Below are 17,204 nucleotides of genomic sequence, written 5' to 3' on the forward strand. Positions count from 1 at the left end.
ATAATTTAATAATCGTCGGTTTGTTTTATTATTCGTCACAGCTATTTGTCAGATTCTGTTCATTTGTATAAAACATTGCAGTATATTTATGTATTAGTAAATTACATGAACATTTTATTGTGTTTGAATTCATAGCGAGTACTTGCTTGAACAGTTTCTTCTTGTCCTTTTTTCGTTTTAACTTCTTCAGATATCTCTTCCAGGTGGCGTGCTTGTTCGTACTGTTTTCTCATATAAGTTAATTCTGTCTTCACGTCTTGAAGGTATGAAATTGCTTGCTCTCTCGTCATCTACAAATTACAGCAACGTATTTATTTATGGTCTCATTGCATATTAACAACTGATCTACGAGTGTAGGCTTTCAATTTAAATTCCCTAATAAATCGTAACATTTCAACTAATAATAAAATAAATCATGCTTTTAATGAAATAGCTTGATACGTGTGCTATATTAAATAAAGTCATTATTGGTTAGAATGTTTAATATATCTAATTGTGTTATTTCTAATGTTTATTATTATATTTTTATTACAGAGATTGTTTTACATTGTGAACTTACAAGTATTTGGGATTAACCTAAATCTCCTAAGCTGGCCGAACCTCGTGAAATATTATTGGGTTTACGGCCAAAAATATTGTTAACAACGAGGGTGGCCATCTGCATTATAATTCTTATAAGTAAAATTGTAAGAAAAATATATTGAATTAGCTAGATTCATTACCAAGTTGAATTTTTACTCTCGTTCTAAGTAAGTAGCTTGTTCTGATCGGAAGTTAACATTAATTGTTGAGAAAACAATTGTTCAAATAACAAAATAAATAATGTTTTTAATTAGATAGATAATTATCATTTACAAAGTAAACTAAAATCTGAAAAATAAACGAAACAGCATTTCTATTAAAATGGTATACTCTAAAAGATTATTTAAACAACAACAAAAACATAATTAGAGGTGTCTTATGACTTATGCTGTTTACCAGATTGTATCTGAGAGTTTACACCTTCAGGATACAAGATCAACAGCAACTTTGAATTTGGTTGTTTTGTTTTTGAAATTTATGTGTCTGTTATATTCATCTTTTGACTTTAAAAAACATATCGCGTTCAAAATCTGAATAGTTCAGAAATATATTTCTAGATAGCGCTAGGAAACAGTGAATATCATTCCACATGTTGTACGCTTTACGAAACATTCCCATATAAGAAATTTGGTCATAAAAACCTTGTTCTTTGATGATTTTTTCTGAAGATAAGCAAGCATCTATCAATTGCACAATACCCACCAATCCTTCTGTTAGTAATTCATCAATTGCCATGGCTACTCCTTTCTCATCGTCAGTTCTCATAATATAGTCGGCTAAATCTGCAGGAGAATATTGAAGACCAGAATACTTGGTGTCAAAGTCCTAGAAAAATTACAAAGAGAAATATTACATATTAAGCCAGTTATATGAGTCTTTGTATTCCTAATTTTCTGGGTCCTACCGAGCAGTCACTGTCGTACAATTCTATTATGCTTTCTGCACTTAACATGAACTAAAGCGTGCTAACTCTACATTATTGAGGGTTAGTTGTGTTTTATAAGAGTGACGTTCTAGGTCCGGTGTTGCCTTTATATTATACATTCTCTTCTGACACCTCATCGGGAGACTTGACAAGTACGTGGTCTAATGGGATTGCTGTGATTCCGGTTTCTTCGGCCATCCTTTTTTCAAGAAAACTGTCGTTGATTTAGAAGTGTGTATGGATATTTGTGGACGTTTGCTTTATTTTGAGTGTTGTCTTATTAATGATATTTTGAGATATGCCCAGCTTCATTACAATTGTTTTTGGATCAAAAGGTTCTCTTTCGTAACTATAGCCTTCGCATTACGGACAGGTGCGTTTCTCCGGATTAGTGTGGGGCGTGGTTAAAGAGCCCGTTGTTTTCTTAAAGCAATATTTATATGCAAATCATTCTTATAAAGTGTGATTAATCCTCTGTATTGTGGTTATTTTTTTTTGCATCAAAAAGTCTTGTTTCATTGTTCGTTGCACTTTATTCTGACAATATTTTATGATAACAAACGCTTATTTAGTAACACAAAATAGCCCCTCTTTACTTAGATTGTCAGTAACGTAGTCTATAGAAAATGAATAACTAAAACTATATATGACTTTGTTACAGTAATAACAATGTTATGTTTTATATAGCTCTGTGAAAATAGAAAGATTTAAATCAGTGAAAGCAATACAATGAACAGGTCTCTACTTTTAATCAAATACCAACTAAAAACACCTTTTTTAGATATCCCCAAACAAATATTAATAATTTGTGAGAATGACGATTGAAAATTAATAATGGTATGACTTTGAATGGGACCATCTATTTATTTATGTATATATATATGTTCGAACACAAACGCAGAAATATGCTTGTTTGTTTTCGAATTTCGCGCAAAGCAATGTAAGACTAGAGGGAAGGCAGCTAGTCATCACCGCCCACCGCCAACTTTTGGGCTACTTTTTTACCAACGAATAGTGGGATTGACCGTCACTTATAACGCCCCCACGGCTGAAAGTGCGAGCACGTTTGGTGTGACGGGGATTCGAACCCGCGATTCTCAGATTGCGAGTCGAGCGCCCTAACCACCTGGCCATGCCGGCCCAAGAAATATGCAAGAGCTTTATAAGCAAAGAATTGAACTATTATTTCACCCAGAATGACCACGTTGAATTTCGTTTCGAAATGACGACCTTAGAGAAGCTTGAAAACGGTTAAAAGACACAAATAGCATAAAGTATTGTACCATATCATTGCAACTTACCTCTGTTTTCTCTCTAGTTTCAGGTTCTTTCCATCCCAAAGTGTCCTTCTTCTGTTCACTATTTACTCTGTCCATGTCAGAATCGTCATTACTCTGCACGTTTGTTCTGTGGATCGCTAATGAGGGAATGTCCACTTCAGTTTTAGTCGAAATGTGAGGTTTTCTTTCACTGGGTTCCTTATTCATCTCCTCGGTTTGTTTCCAATGGGTCAAGAGTCGGTTATTCTCGAGAGCTTTTATCGGGATGGGAAAAATATAATTTTTTTCCTGAGCACTGATATTATGTGTTGTTAAATAAACATAAGAAATAGTAAAAAAACGTATGGCTGAAATGTTCAACCAATAAGGATTTCAGAATATGTTATTTACATATTGAACTGTGAATATTTTTTCAATCGTAAGCACATGTATTACAGTGTATTATAAGTATACGTATTGCAGAGAATTATAAATACATGTATTACAGTGTTATAAGTATCTGTATTACAGAGAATTATAAGTGTATGTATTACAGAGTATTATAAGTATACGTATTACAGAGTATTATGAATACATGTATTACAGTGTATTATTAGTACATGTATTACAGAGTATTATAAGTGCATGTATTACAGAGTATTATAATACATGTATTACAGTGTATTATCAGTACATGTATTACAGTGTATTATCAGTACATGTATTACAGAGTATTATAAGTGCATGTATTACAGAGTATTATAAGTGTATGTATTACAAAGTATTATGAATACATGTATTAGTGTATTATCAGTGCATGTATTACAGAGTATTATAAGTGCATGTATTACAGTGTATTATCAGTGCATGTATTACAGAGTATTATAAGTGCATGTATTACAGTATATTATCAGTGCATGTATTACAGAGTATTATAAGTGTATGTATTACAGAGTATTATGAATACATGTAAAACAGTGTATTATCAGTGCATGTATTACAGAGTATTATGAATACATGTATTACAGAGTATTATAAGTGCATGTATTACAGAGTATTATAAGTGTATGTATTACAGAGTATTATCAGTGTATGTATTACAGAGTATTATAAGTGCATGTATTACAGTGTATTATCAGTACATGTATTACAGAGTATTATAAGTGCATGTATTACAGAGTATTATAAGTGCATGTATTACAGTGTATTATCAGTGTATGTATTACAGAGTATTATAAGTGCATGTATTACACAGTATTATAAGTGTATGTATTACAGAGTATTATAAGTACATGTATTACAGAGTATTATAAGTACATGTATTACAGAGTATTATAAGTGTATGTATTACAGAGTATTATCAGTGTATGTATTACAGAGTATTATCAGTGTATGTATTACAGAGTATTATAAGTACATGTATTACAGAGTATTATAAGTGCATGTATTACAGTGTATTATCAGTGTTTGTATTACAGAGTATTATAAGTGTATGTATTACAGAGTATTATAAGTGTATGTATTACAGAGTATTATAAGTGCATGTATTACAGAGTATTATAAGTGTATGTATTACAGAGTATTATAAGTACATGTATTATAGAGTATTATAAGTGTATGTATTACAGAGTATTATAAGTACATGTATTACAGAGTATTATAAGTACATGTATTACAGAGTATTATAAGTGTATGTATTACAGAGTATTATAAGTACATGTATTACAGAGTATTATAAGTGTATGTATTACAGAGTATTATAAGTGTATGTATTACAGAGTATTATAAGTGTATGTATTACAGAGTATTATAAGTGCATGTATTACAAGTATTATAAGTACCATTACACACAGTAGTGTATCTTGCGGATAAATACACACTGTGTGTTATTAAGCAGGAGTGATAGTTTAGTGATTTTCCTTCTGTAGATCAGACTGTGGTAATTCAAACTATCACATATTTTCAGTGGATGTGCTCTATTGGACTGTTACTTCACATACAAAATTTCAAGGCAATCCATTAAGAAATAACTGAGATATAATATCTACAATTTTGATTGAATTTCTTCCTTTTTTTTTTCTTCGCACCAAAAGTATGGACATTTTATTTGACAGAAAAACATATTTAACTTTAACCCTACAATTAGGAGCTCCATTTGGTGTAAATAAAAGTCACATGTGAAAAGTTATTAAACAAAAAACCGCTCAAATGTAATGAAAATTTTTGCGCACGCCCACGCAAAAGGTCACGTGAGCTATCGGTTTAACATTTTTACTTCAGCTTCACCGTAGAGTAAAAGCGGACCGTTTTTTTTGGTCATTCAGATTAAAGACGGCTGATTTAGAACAGAACAGCAAAGCCCTCCAGTGGCACAGCGGCATGTCTTCGAACTTACAACGCTAGAAACCGAGTTTCGATACCCGTGGGCAGAGCACAGATAGCCCATTGTGTAAGTTTGTGCTCAATTAGAAACAAACAAACGTACAATAATCAAGCCCCCCTCCCCCAAAGCATCTCCAAATTTAATAGTATTTCAGTATTAAAACTTTCCACAGTGACTTATTTGAATTCTGGTTAGGGGTTCCTGGCAGTCTATTGTAAGTCTGGATGTTAAACTGCTGTTGGACTTGACGTGCGGAAATGACATGATGCTAAAAGAGGAATGTTTCTTTCTTCTGGAATTCTATTAATTCCAAGCAGCGCACGAGTCCCCAGAATGTCGCAATAAGAAAAAGCACTCAAGATGTCATTAACTATCACCAGAGGATTAATTTCAAACGAGAAAAGCAGGCTCTAATCGTAATAATATCACCACCACTCTTCACTCTCCAGGCTGCTGTCAGGCTCAGACTTGCCCATCCAAAGTAAACAATACATTGCTTCACATACTGTTTCTTCAGCCTAACTGCGGCGCTCAAGGCACCATGAAAGCCGGAGTTTTGCATTCACGGCTATAATGAGTGGCTTATGTGTTGTAGTCTGTCCAAGAAATTCAACTGAGCTTTATGTCAGATGTCTATTCATTTCAGAGTATATTTCCAATTTCTAAACCACGCGGAGTGGTTAATTTTAGGCAGCCGAGCTAACGTTTCATATTAACTCATCCACTAGTTGTTCAGTTTTACAGCCCATTAGCCAAGCTAGATTTAAGAAATGTCTCAGATGTTCATACTGTTTTTAACGAATATAATAATTATTCTTGTTTAAATGTTCATATTCAACCGCCTCTCTCCTCTTACCACCAACTGTTGAAGAACGAATTAAATGGGTATTGACCCATTACAAACTGACGTTTACTGTCTCAGTGTCTGTGGTAATGTGTATCATGTTAGAGAGAGAGCTCATATATGTTTTGTTTTAATTTGAACGCCTTTTCTAAGTCGGCGAAGCATGATCATGATCAATCATACTTGTCACATTACTATCAGTCCTATTATATTTTTAACACTACATTTTTTTTATTCAATCCATCAAAAAGAAGAAGAGTGTTTAATAATATTTCAAACAACGCCATGTTTGTCATGTTCATTGCCGACGACACGTTTCGCTTAATACAGAGTTCATCAGGCTGGCTGGGATAAAACAAATACACTAATGTTCGGAATGATGTTTATATAAGTCATTTGTTACAACGACAGTGGACTGAATAAAGAATGTAATGTTAAAATTATAATAGGCCTAATACCAATGTTTTATAATAAGTATGCTTGATTACATATATGTTTGTTACTTATCAAGTCATAACCCACAACACCATTTATCGTGGTTGTAAACTCAAATTTGTCAAGTACTGAAATGTTCGTTCAAGAACACTTGTTAAATATATACTTTGACTTACAGAAACACTTATGTACATACAAAAAATTAATATAAAAATTATCTGTATTATCTTAGTGTTAAGCTGAAAATAGAAAAAGGGTGTTATATCCATAACAAATATACCCCCTCCTCCCCGGAACATGTATAGTTCTATTGTATCTTGTTGAACTTAATTTTTTTTTTTCATTCACGTAATTTGTAATTATCCGATAACTTACTTTAAACATTTTTTTTTTATCAAACTCTTTCACATACAAGTGCTTTAGATGTTTTAAAGCTACAAGTTGGCTTATTGGTATACTTCTTATATAGATATATTTAATTAAAATAAGTCAGTTCAGTATATGTCTTGGGAATGTTTTATCAGCTCCACTCAAACGTTTCTTAGAGCCACAGACAAAGTTATAAAACGTAAGATGTCGTTTTTTTATTGTATGTAAACTACTATCATTTGTGAAAGTATTCAGAATCAGACAAAAATAAAAGGTTACGGATTTAACTCACCCACGCTTTCTTTTGTCTTACTAGCCTGTTGATGACCGTTAATGTCTTTAGTATGGGAATGCTCTGTCTCCATAAAGGCAACTTCATTACCTAAATCACAGGATACATTTTAATGCATTTGGTAAATTGTATTTAAGACATATTTCATGAATTAGCGAAATTTTACTCATCTATAGACGTAATGTTTGTTTCAACTGATGTTTGTAGATGGCGCTGTATTTAGTATTGTGGTCGTGTTTGAAACACAAACCTAACACCACTCAGCAAAATATACATAATAACCAGAAGATATACGTACACATGGAGTTTATTTATTATTACCATTTCACCAAGAAATGGGCCCGGCGGTTAGGGCGTTCGACTCACAATGTGCGGGTCGTGGGTTCGAATCCCCGTCCCATCAGACATGCTTGCCCCTTTCGGCCGTGGGGGCGTTATAATATGACGATCAATCCCACTATTCGTTAGTTAAAGGGTAGCCAAAGAGTTGGCGGTGGGTGTTGATGACTAACTACATTCCCACTAGTCTTTCACTGCTAAATTATGAAAGGCAAGCATGGATAGTCCTCGTGTAATTTTGCACGAAACTGTTAAACAAACAAACCACGAACTGTTGAAATAACCATACAATTGGACATACAGTGGAAAATAAATCGTAACAGAGGAACCATTGGAGGCGGCTCTCATTTATTTACATCTCTTCATCTGTATATTTATTTATCTATCAAGCAATCTATCTACATCAATTTACAAATAATCGCAAATTTTGTTATGCATTATTTTTTTTTTTCAACGAAACGCTCACATTGATTCGAAAAAGTAATAACAGGAACTGTAAGCTCTCTTGGGTTTTATTTACATATTGAGTGTTGAACCTATGTTATAAGTATATATAACCAATCAAGCTAGAGCCAAGTATTTTTATGAAAATCAAGCCTTTTGTTCATTTGTATCAACTTTTCCCGAGTTGTTAAATTTTAAAGATTGTTTGTTTTGAATGTTGCGCAAAACTACAACACGGGGGCTATCTGCGTTAGCCATCCCTAATTTAGCAGTGAATGATTAGAGGGAAGGCAGCTAATCATCACCACCCACCGCCAATTCTCGGGCTACTCTTTTACCAACGAATAGTGGGATTGATCTTCACATTATAACGCCCCCACGGCTGAAAGGGCGAGCATGTTTGGTGGGACGGGGATTCCAGCCCGCGATCCTCAGATTGCGAGTCGAGCGCTCCTAACCACCTGGCCATACCAGGCCAAAATTTCAAAGAACCCATGTTTTGTATTCCCTGCAGTTTTGAGCTCTGGGTCTGATATACAATATAGTATTATGTCACACAATTTTAATTTCTATAAAACCTTTTACCTAAGGACTAAATTATTTTAATGAAACCATTTGGGGAAAAATATTCATCCCTTTACTTGGAAATTAAGATATTATCTTATATGCAAAGTATTCCGAAGTTTAAGGAAAACACATTTAACTGAATCGAATATTTCAAAAATCTCAAACTTTTATGTTCAAATTCTCCTGTTATACATCATAAACAGAGATTATTATTGAGCATAAAGTAATACATGATAGAATGAAAAACATTATAACGTGTTTCTACGTTTTACATGGCATGCAGTACGTTGGTAAACGCCCACTTTTTCGTTCTAAACGCTAATATCATATAATAAAGTTTACAGTCGCCAACACTCGTTTCTAAGGTGACCGACAAATGGAACGCAAGCGTAAGAATTTACGGCTTTGTATTGAAAGATATGAAAGGACGGCAGGTTAAGCCTAGAATTATCTATTAGGGTCGATATGAATTCTATCAGCTTTTCAAAGCTACTATATACATATAATACTGAGGCATCAAATTATTTGTCGATTCATAACTTAAAGGTTACAGATTCTCTAATAACACATAAGTCATGCAAATAATATAAACAAAATATTGTAATTATCCTATTAAGAACCCCGGGATTCCTTGTGTATTTTACATCAGAAATAGCGATTTCAACTTAATTAGAACAACAAAACTAGCACTTTGAAGTGGTATACATAAGATGAGGAGTCACGTGCCCTGAACGAAACTGAGGCTGCAACTTACTATAGAGTTTTACACCACGTTTAAGTCATGGTTGGTAGATAGATATTAATTCAAAATCAATCATAAAAAACAATCAGGCAAGTAAAGACTAATAACAATGGAAAAATGCACTAGTTGGTGTTCGAAGATACTTCAGAAGGAATTATAGAGAAGAAATGAACGTAGTAGTTAAACTTCTAGTAACCCAATTGTTTAAAAAAGGCCAGAAAGATAATTTTATATAACAGAGGCGAAATGAACGTAGTAGTTAAACTTCTAGTAACCCAATAGTTTAAAAAGGCCAGAAAGATAATTTTATATAACAGAGGCGAAATGAACGTAGTAGTTAAACTTCTAGTAACCCAATAGTTTGAAAAGGCCAGAAAGATAATTTTATATAACAGAGGCGAAATGAACGTAGTAGTTAAACTTCTAGTAACCCAATAGTTTGAAAAGGCCAGAAAGATAATTTTATATAACAGAGGCGAAATGAACGTAGTAGTTAAACTTCTAGTAACCCAATAGTTTAAAAAGGCCAGAAAGATAATTTTATATAACAGAGGCGAAATGAACGTAGTAGTTAAACCTCTAGAACCTAATATTTAAAAAAATGCCAGAAAGATAATTTTGTATTACAGGGATGAAATTAACGTAGTAGCTAAACTTCTACTAACCTAATACTTTAAAAAATGCCAGAAAGATAATTTTGTGTAACAGAGACGAAATGAACGTAGTAGCTAAACTTCTAGTAACCCAATAGTTAAAAAAATGCCAGAAAAATAATTTTACATACGGTTTATAAAAGTTGCTGTTTATAAAGCTAGAACAAAATATTAATATTTCCTAAGATTGTGTGCGAGTTGTAATAGATTTTATAGGTCTAAGCCCTTTTTACGAAAGTTTAGTCTAGATATAATGATTAAGGCCACACATAATATATTTATATATATATAAATTCCGTTTCGTTGCATCTATCCTAGAATGGCATGTACAGCATGTGTGCGACATTATTGCCCAGTGTTTTTTTTTTACTTTTCTTTCGACTCTTTATGTTATAAACATTTCGCAAATAATCCTAGCAGCAACCTTTTTTGAACTGAAATGAAGCCTCGTTTTCAGTTTGATACCATGCTATCATGTGGCGACCCCGCTCGGGAAAATTTCCCGTATTCGGAATTGTTTTTGTCAGTTCGTCACACGGAGTGTTCTAACAGACAATGATATAAAAGTGGTCAGTTATGGTGCAGTATGTGGACCCAATCAAAAGTGAATGGCAAAATGAAAAATAAATACAAGACAAGAATTCTAAAGTTAATTAATACCAGGATGATTGTGATAATGATTCTTCAACAATACATACATTGTGATAATGATTCTTCAACAATACATACATTGTGATAATGATTCTTCAACAATACATACATTGTGATAATGATTTTTCAACAATACATACATTGTGATAATGATTCTTCATCAATACAAACATTGTGATAATGATTCTTCAACAATACATACATTGTGATAATGATTCTTCATCAATACATACATTGTGATAATGATTCTTCAACAATACATATTATTTGGAAAGTAACTTCGCGACTGTAAACTGTTACTTGCACTTGTTGGTCAGGTTTCGTTTACATTTTATTTCATCATTTTTATTTGATTCTGTAGCACGTTCAGTTTTGAAGTTGTTTCATGAACATTGACCATCATGCATAATAAGGTCCTTTAGTACACAGTGCGCTGACCATCATGCATAATAAGGTCCTTTAGTACACAGTGCGCTGACCATCATGCATAATAAGGTCCTTTAGTACACAGTGTACTGACCATCGTGTATAATAAGGTCTTTTAATACACAATGCACTGACCATCATGTATAATAAGGTCATTTAATACACAGAGCACTTTCATCGCATTAATATTATTAACTTCTGTACCTCTCGTACATTTTGCAAAACCAAAGACAATTCGAATACTGCGTATACAATTTTCTGTTGATTTGTTTTCTTTTGATGCAGCCGAAGAAATATATTTAAATATAAAAACATATATATCATCCATATATAAATAAAATCAAAGTAAAAGTATTAGCAAACGGCGCAGCAAAATAAAATTTCGATTTTTTGGGGTTACATGAGACGCCCCCCCCCTTCTTCATCAACAGACGTTTAACCTTATAAACTGTTCCTGTATCTTATATTCAGTTACTTCCGGTCTTTGTCTACCTACCATGTGGATTTCGTAACTGAGCAAGCTGCTCCACTTCATTCCCCATCTGAAATGTAAAAAAAACAAACCAAAAACTTTATATATAACCGCATGTTTAACATTACTGAAAAGGTTTGAAAATATTTCACAGATTTTGTAAATTTAACTTAGAAAAAGTTTAGTTTGTAGAATTTAAAAATCCGAGTAATATTTCACGTCTTCCGAATCCGTTATGGAGAAAATATTAACTGAAAGGTCGATTTAAATGTAGCGTTTTTTAAGTCAAACTAATAACAGCAGATTGAGTAATAACTGGATATTATACTAAAAATTCAATTAAGTTTTGTATCATATTATTTGATAGAGTCTATGCCTTTTTATATGAGGTAATTCAGCAGTTTATTTTATTTGCTCCAATGGAGTTGGCCAGTAAAATTACGTATTGTTATTTTTGGCTGTCGTCTGATAAGGTCGTCTATGTTTAAAAGTTGTAGTTACACAGCATTAAGTACACGTGCTTGGAGGAGGATTTAACTTATCAACTAATTAAGGCCATTAGATTTTGTTCCATTGTTAACTAGTTGAGCTTAATGAATTTTACTCCGTCATTATCAATTATTCATGTTCCATTTTATAGTTAATTAGTGTCGACCTCTTTTGTTGTAGTGTTTTTTACGATTCACGACAGTGGTACGTTTGTATATCGGGTTTCTTAGATTGTCGTGTTTTTTTGCTGCGTTGATAACGATTGCCTCACCACAGATGGACATTTATTGTATTGATGAGTGGAAAAAAAAAGATACGTTTTATACTTCGTTATCATTCTATATACGTGTAACAGCTGCAGCCAGAAGTTACACACAAAACGGATCTAATTTAATTGAACCCCTCTTGCTTATTATTTCAGATAACACTAATGGAACGATAAAGGGCGAAATGGTGTTAGAATGCTTACTGTGTTTACGTATCTTCTACTTTCATTACACAAAGTGTGGGCCATATGTTATTGTATTCTATCCAGTATCACTTACACACACTTGAGGAAAGTCAACACGTGGCCCCAGCATAACTCAAGTATCGTTTCTAAAGCTAGGACTTAAAGGAAATGGTTAAGAGCACATTTTATATTGTTTCGATGACCAATTCAACGACATATTTTTTTATTACACTCTTAAAGAAGTGCCACTTCTAAAGGTATTGTTCAAAGTCATATTAACTGTGTTTTCATTTTTCGCAAATTACATAAATCAATTGTGCTCTTTTAAGATATTCTTGTAAAAAGCACTTGCATAAAACGTAGTTAAATACTCTTTCCTTTTATCAGAATTCGTTTAGTCAAGATTTCACTGAAAGAAGCAAAGATAAACTTCTTCGGATTCGTATGATTTTCATAATTAAAAAGTTTTAAGAAAAAAATAAAATACTTCACAGCGTAATATTTATTTAAGGAGAATTTAGGTTGACATATTGATTGCTATGTAAAGCATTTAGTTTAAGTAAAATTATTTTTGAAAAAATTTCTATCTTCGACTGATTTCACTCACTGAGAACAGTTCCAACTCCATAATGTCATGACCATTTCATTAGTTTTCAAAAGTTGCTTGGAAATAAACTTTAAAGTTTATAAAAATCGAACACCAAAATTACTGCCACGTGACATGCTAATCTAATCAACATTTTAAATTAAGTGTTACAGAAATTAAAATATTCTTAGACTGATCGTTTGAATCGTAGAAAATATCGGTTTCTGATGTTACCAAATACAGACGAATATATTTTTCTTTCTTGTTCTACAAGCCGTAAAAGAAAAATGTAATTGCGAATATAAAATTTTCTTTGAAAAACATTCCGCCATCTTGAAGAAGCCGGTTACTCCATTTATAACAGAATTTAACGGTGGCTAAGTGTCCTTAGTACCATCATGAAGAAGCCGGCTACTCCATTTATAACAGAATTTAACGGTGGCTAAGTGTCCTTAGTACCATCATGAAGAAGCCGGCTACTCCATTTATAACAGAATTTAACGGTGGCTAAGTGTCCTTAGTACCATCATGAAGAACTCAAAACAAGCTGATGTTTTTCCCTTTAGAAAGTTTTAATATCAGCACAAGTGAATGATAATAGTAATGACATCAACTGGAACGATTGATTTTATGAACTTAGATGTATTTCTTCTTTATTTTTGTATCGAATTTTAAACAAGTCTCAATGTGAACTGCAACAATTATAGTTAAAGGCGATTACGTTTTTTGTGCTAATAAGCCAATGATCATTGAATAAAAGTACTAAATTAAAGCATCATTTAGAGCCATCGCGTGTCGTGTTTAATGGGAGTATTCATTTTCATTTACAAAATTATTTTAAAATTGATTATGAATGCTGTAAAGTGGTCAGTCAGTTATTACTAGTTCATTTTAACATGTTAATCAAAATGACTGCGCAAGAGAGAAAATCATTTAATGAATTATGTGTTTATTTCAGACTATGTAGACGACGAAGATGTTTCAGTAATGTGGGTGTTTTAGCAATTCTATGCAGCTCGTTATTTCGTTATTTAAATGTTCGAGAAGAAAATTGTCCATTATTGAAACAGACAAAAAAATTCAGAAATTTCTACTTTCAAGAAGCGTTTGCACATACAGCCCCCTCCCCAAGTGGCACAGCGGCATGTCTGCGGACTTACAACACTAGAATCCGGGTTTCGATACCCGTGGTGGCAGAGCACAGATAGCTCATTGTGTAGCTTTGTATTTGACTTTAGAAAAAAATCAAATGCAAATATAGAATATTTGTTGCAAGTTTCAGTAACATTTATATACATCCTTTGTTGTTCTCTCCTTAATCATAGCAATGAAACATTTTCAGCAAACACTGATTCATCGTTGTCATTTAAAAGTCCTGTATGGTTTGTATCAATTAGTTTTGGAACTCGTTAATTAGAGACTGTTTTTATCTCAAAGTTAAAATCAGTGATTTATTAGATTCTCAGAATATACTTCGAATGTAATTTGAAATATACTTGTATGTGAAAATATTGATTTCACCAAATCACATCGCTTTTGGAAATCCTATCTTAAAATTTGAAGGTCCCTTAATATAAACTGTAATTCCACATTAATTGTAAAATAGTCCAATAAGATGCAGTAAATTCTGAAATCTCGTATCTTTACTTTCAACGAGCCAATCAGATCAAGAAATCCCATCATGACAGCTCTGTCCCATAACACGAGGCAGTTGAGACTGCGACCATACAAGTTTATTATAATGATCGTTTATGACTACAGACCAGAAGTGCAAAATTTCACATTGTATAGCATTACTGCATGAAAGTAATAACGTCTGGCATCCAAGTCAAACCAAATCTAAACTTTTATATTTGTAATGGATAAATTTTAACAGAAATATAAAACTACAGTTAAGATACAACACAATTCGTTAATTTTGTAAGTTTTATGATCTAACAGCTTGTTGTGTAAGATTTAATTATGGATATGTAGGTTTTTAAGTTTAATAATGAAAAATGTTTGTATCGAACCTTTCTCTCCCTACAAATGTTCATAACGAAACTGTCTATATTAGGGTTAGCGATAGTTTAATAGTGTACCTGTTTCTATATACTTGAGAAAAAAAAAACTTAATTGAAGCTAGATTCTGGAAGTTGCGCCATGTACGTCTTAATGATATCATTAACACTAATCTCCAATAACAATCCTCATTTAATCAAGCTAGCCTCGTTCCCAGTATTTGCATAGCACTGAGGTTTAACCAGTAAATCAAATACGAAGATTAGATCCTGATTGGATAGCTACTAGCACGTGACCAAGTACTGTAACAGGTTTGAAGAGCTTGTCTAATTACATCTTCCTTTCGCTCCTACACGTCTCTGTGATATGGAAGTTTGTTCGGAACATTTTTTGTTACCTAAGATATTTGAGAAAAATTAGTAACTTCGACAAAATTTATATCGTAACGCGTTTTTGTCAGCTAGTTCAAGGTTAGAATTAACAAAATGTCTTTGTTTAATTAATAATAAAATCACAGTTGAGTTTGTCTGAAACAACTACCATTTTACTCTCTCTATATCGTCAAGAGGTTTTGTTCATTACTGGCCCTAGCTAGGGACTTTAAGTAGACAACTACATTACAGGATAATTTACAACAGTTCTAGTGTGCTTCAAATTACTCTTTCCTTGGTTTATCAGGTATATTCGTTGTCGTATATAAAACTACAGGGCATTACTCTGGAGACCGTCTTAGATAAGTGAGTCGTTTAACGTCGACATCAAATAAGTTTATTACCTTAGCTATGACAACTAACATAAGTATATCGCATAATTTTAGAGTTAACTTACTAACATACTGAAGTTATCACACATTAGTGAGATTAGTTCAGCTATAACAAAATTAGATATTTACGCAAACAACAACAACATATCTCATCTATTCCACCCCCTCCAGCTTTATAAAAAAGTTCGAAAACAAGACTGTAGTTAATTCAATAGAGGATTTAACTTTCTTTTTCATACATATAAACGTATTACTTTTTTAAACTTTTATGAAGAATAATGAAAACTTAGTGAACATCTTGTTTATTGGTCACTTAACTTGAAAGAATGGACCTCCTTGGACATGTTAAGCACTCATTATCACTCATTATTAACACTTTAGGCATTTAACACTATTTTTGTACAATCGTTGTTTTTATTGACGTTTGTACACTGCTCTTAATTATAACTTACCCGCTCTTCCTCTTGTCTGCCTTTTGAGCCTGAAAGTAAAAACAGAACGTAACATTACACTGCGGCAAAAGTTTAATAAAATACTAACATAACGTAACTATATATCTTTTTTTTTGTATGATGTTCTTCTTGAAGAAATCAATACCCACGAAACATGCTGTCTCGTTAATTAACGGTTAGGCTCGACTCACAATCTGTGGGTCGCGGGTTCGAATCCTCTTCACCATACGTGCTCGCCTTTTCAGCCGTAGGAGTACTATAATGTGACGGCCAATCCCACTATTCGTTGGTAAAAGAGTTGGTGGTGGGTGGTTTGAATTTCGCGCAAAGCTGCACTAGGGCTATCTGCGCTAGCCGTCCATAATTTAGCAGTGAAAGAGTAGAGAGAGAGAATGCAGTTAGTCATCAACAGCCACCACCAACAAATAGTAGGATTGACTGTTACATTATAACGCCCCCACGGTGGAAAGAACAAGTATGTTTGCTGGGACGGGGATTCGAACCCGCAACCCCAAGATTGCGAGTCGAGCGCTCAACCAACTGGTCGTTGACTAGCTGCTTTCTCTCTATTCTATCACTCCTATCTTAGGGACGGTTAACTCAGATAGCCCTAGCGTAGCTTTCGCGAAATTCAAAACAAATCGCAAAATAATTACCATTTTAAGTCGACTTTCTACAGTAGATATAAGATTAAAACCCATTTGACAGTGCTGTCTTAAATCAAATTTCTTTAGCCAAAACTAACCAGAACGTAACTAAACAGATTATTTACACAGCAATTAATGTTTAAATGGAAAGTACTATTAGATATTTTGTTCTTATTTTCGGTCTATTTTCACTTTGAAAAACAGGGTCTTTTTCTGGACATTCCATTTTAATGTTGTAGTGTCGTTGAATTTTTGTAAGCGAGTTCAAGAAGCATGTATAAAAATCTTTAAAAAAATTCAAAATATAAGTTAATTTCTGTACTTTTCCAAACATTCCAAGCACGGGAATTACTGTGACACAAGAATGAATCCAAGTAGTCTTCTGATACAAATTATGTAGGTTATTCTTTGAAAAACCGCAATTAAATGGGA

The 17,204-nt window shown here is 33.0% G+C and overlaps 1 protein-coding gene across 1 annotated transcript in view; it reads right to left on the reverse strand.

Annotated features, from left to right (window-relative positions):
* Positions 1 to 16,208, reverse strand: part of LOC106468914 — a 23,765-nt gene extending 7,557 nt beyond the window's left edge. Inside the window, exons 1-6 of the mRNA XM_013929366.2 lie at positions 16,126 to 16,208; positions 11,408 to 11,453; positions 7,090 to 7,179; positions 2,809 to 3,041; positions 1,285 to 1,407; positions 147 to 290 (exon numbers count right to left, since the gene is read on the reverse strand). Coding sequence (XP_013784820.1) covers positions 147 to 290; positions 1,285 to 1,407; positions 2,809 to 3,041; positions 7,090 to 7,179; positions 11,408 to 11,453 — 636 coding nt within the window. The 5' untranslated portion in view covers positions 16,126 to 16,208. The remainder of the gene's footprint in view (positions 1 to 146; positions 291 to 1,284; positions 1,408 to 2,808; positions 3,042 to 7,089; positions 7,180 to 11,407; positions 11,454 to 16,125) is intronic.
* Between the last annotated feature and the right edge of the window lie 996 nt (positions 16,209 to 17,204).

Source organism: Limulus polyphemus, unplaced genomic scaffold (genome assembly GCF_000517525.1).
Source record: "Limulus polyphemus unplaced genomic scaffold, Limulus_polyphemus-2.1.2 Scaffold3218, whole genome shotgun sequence".
NCBI lineage: Eukaryota > Metazoa > Arthropoda > Merostomata > Xiphosura > Limulidae > Limulus > Limulus polyphemus.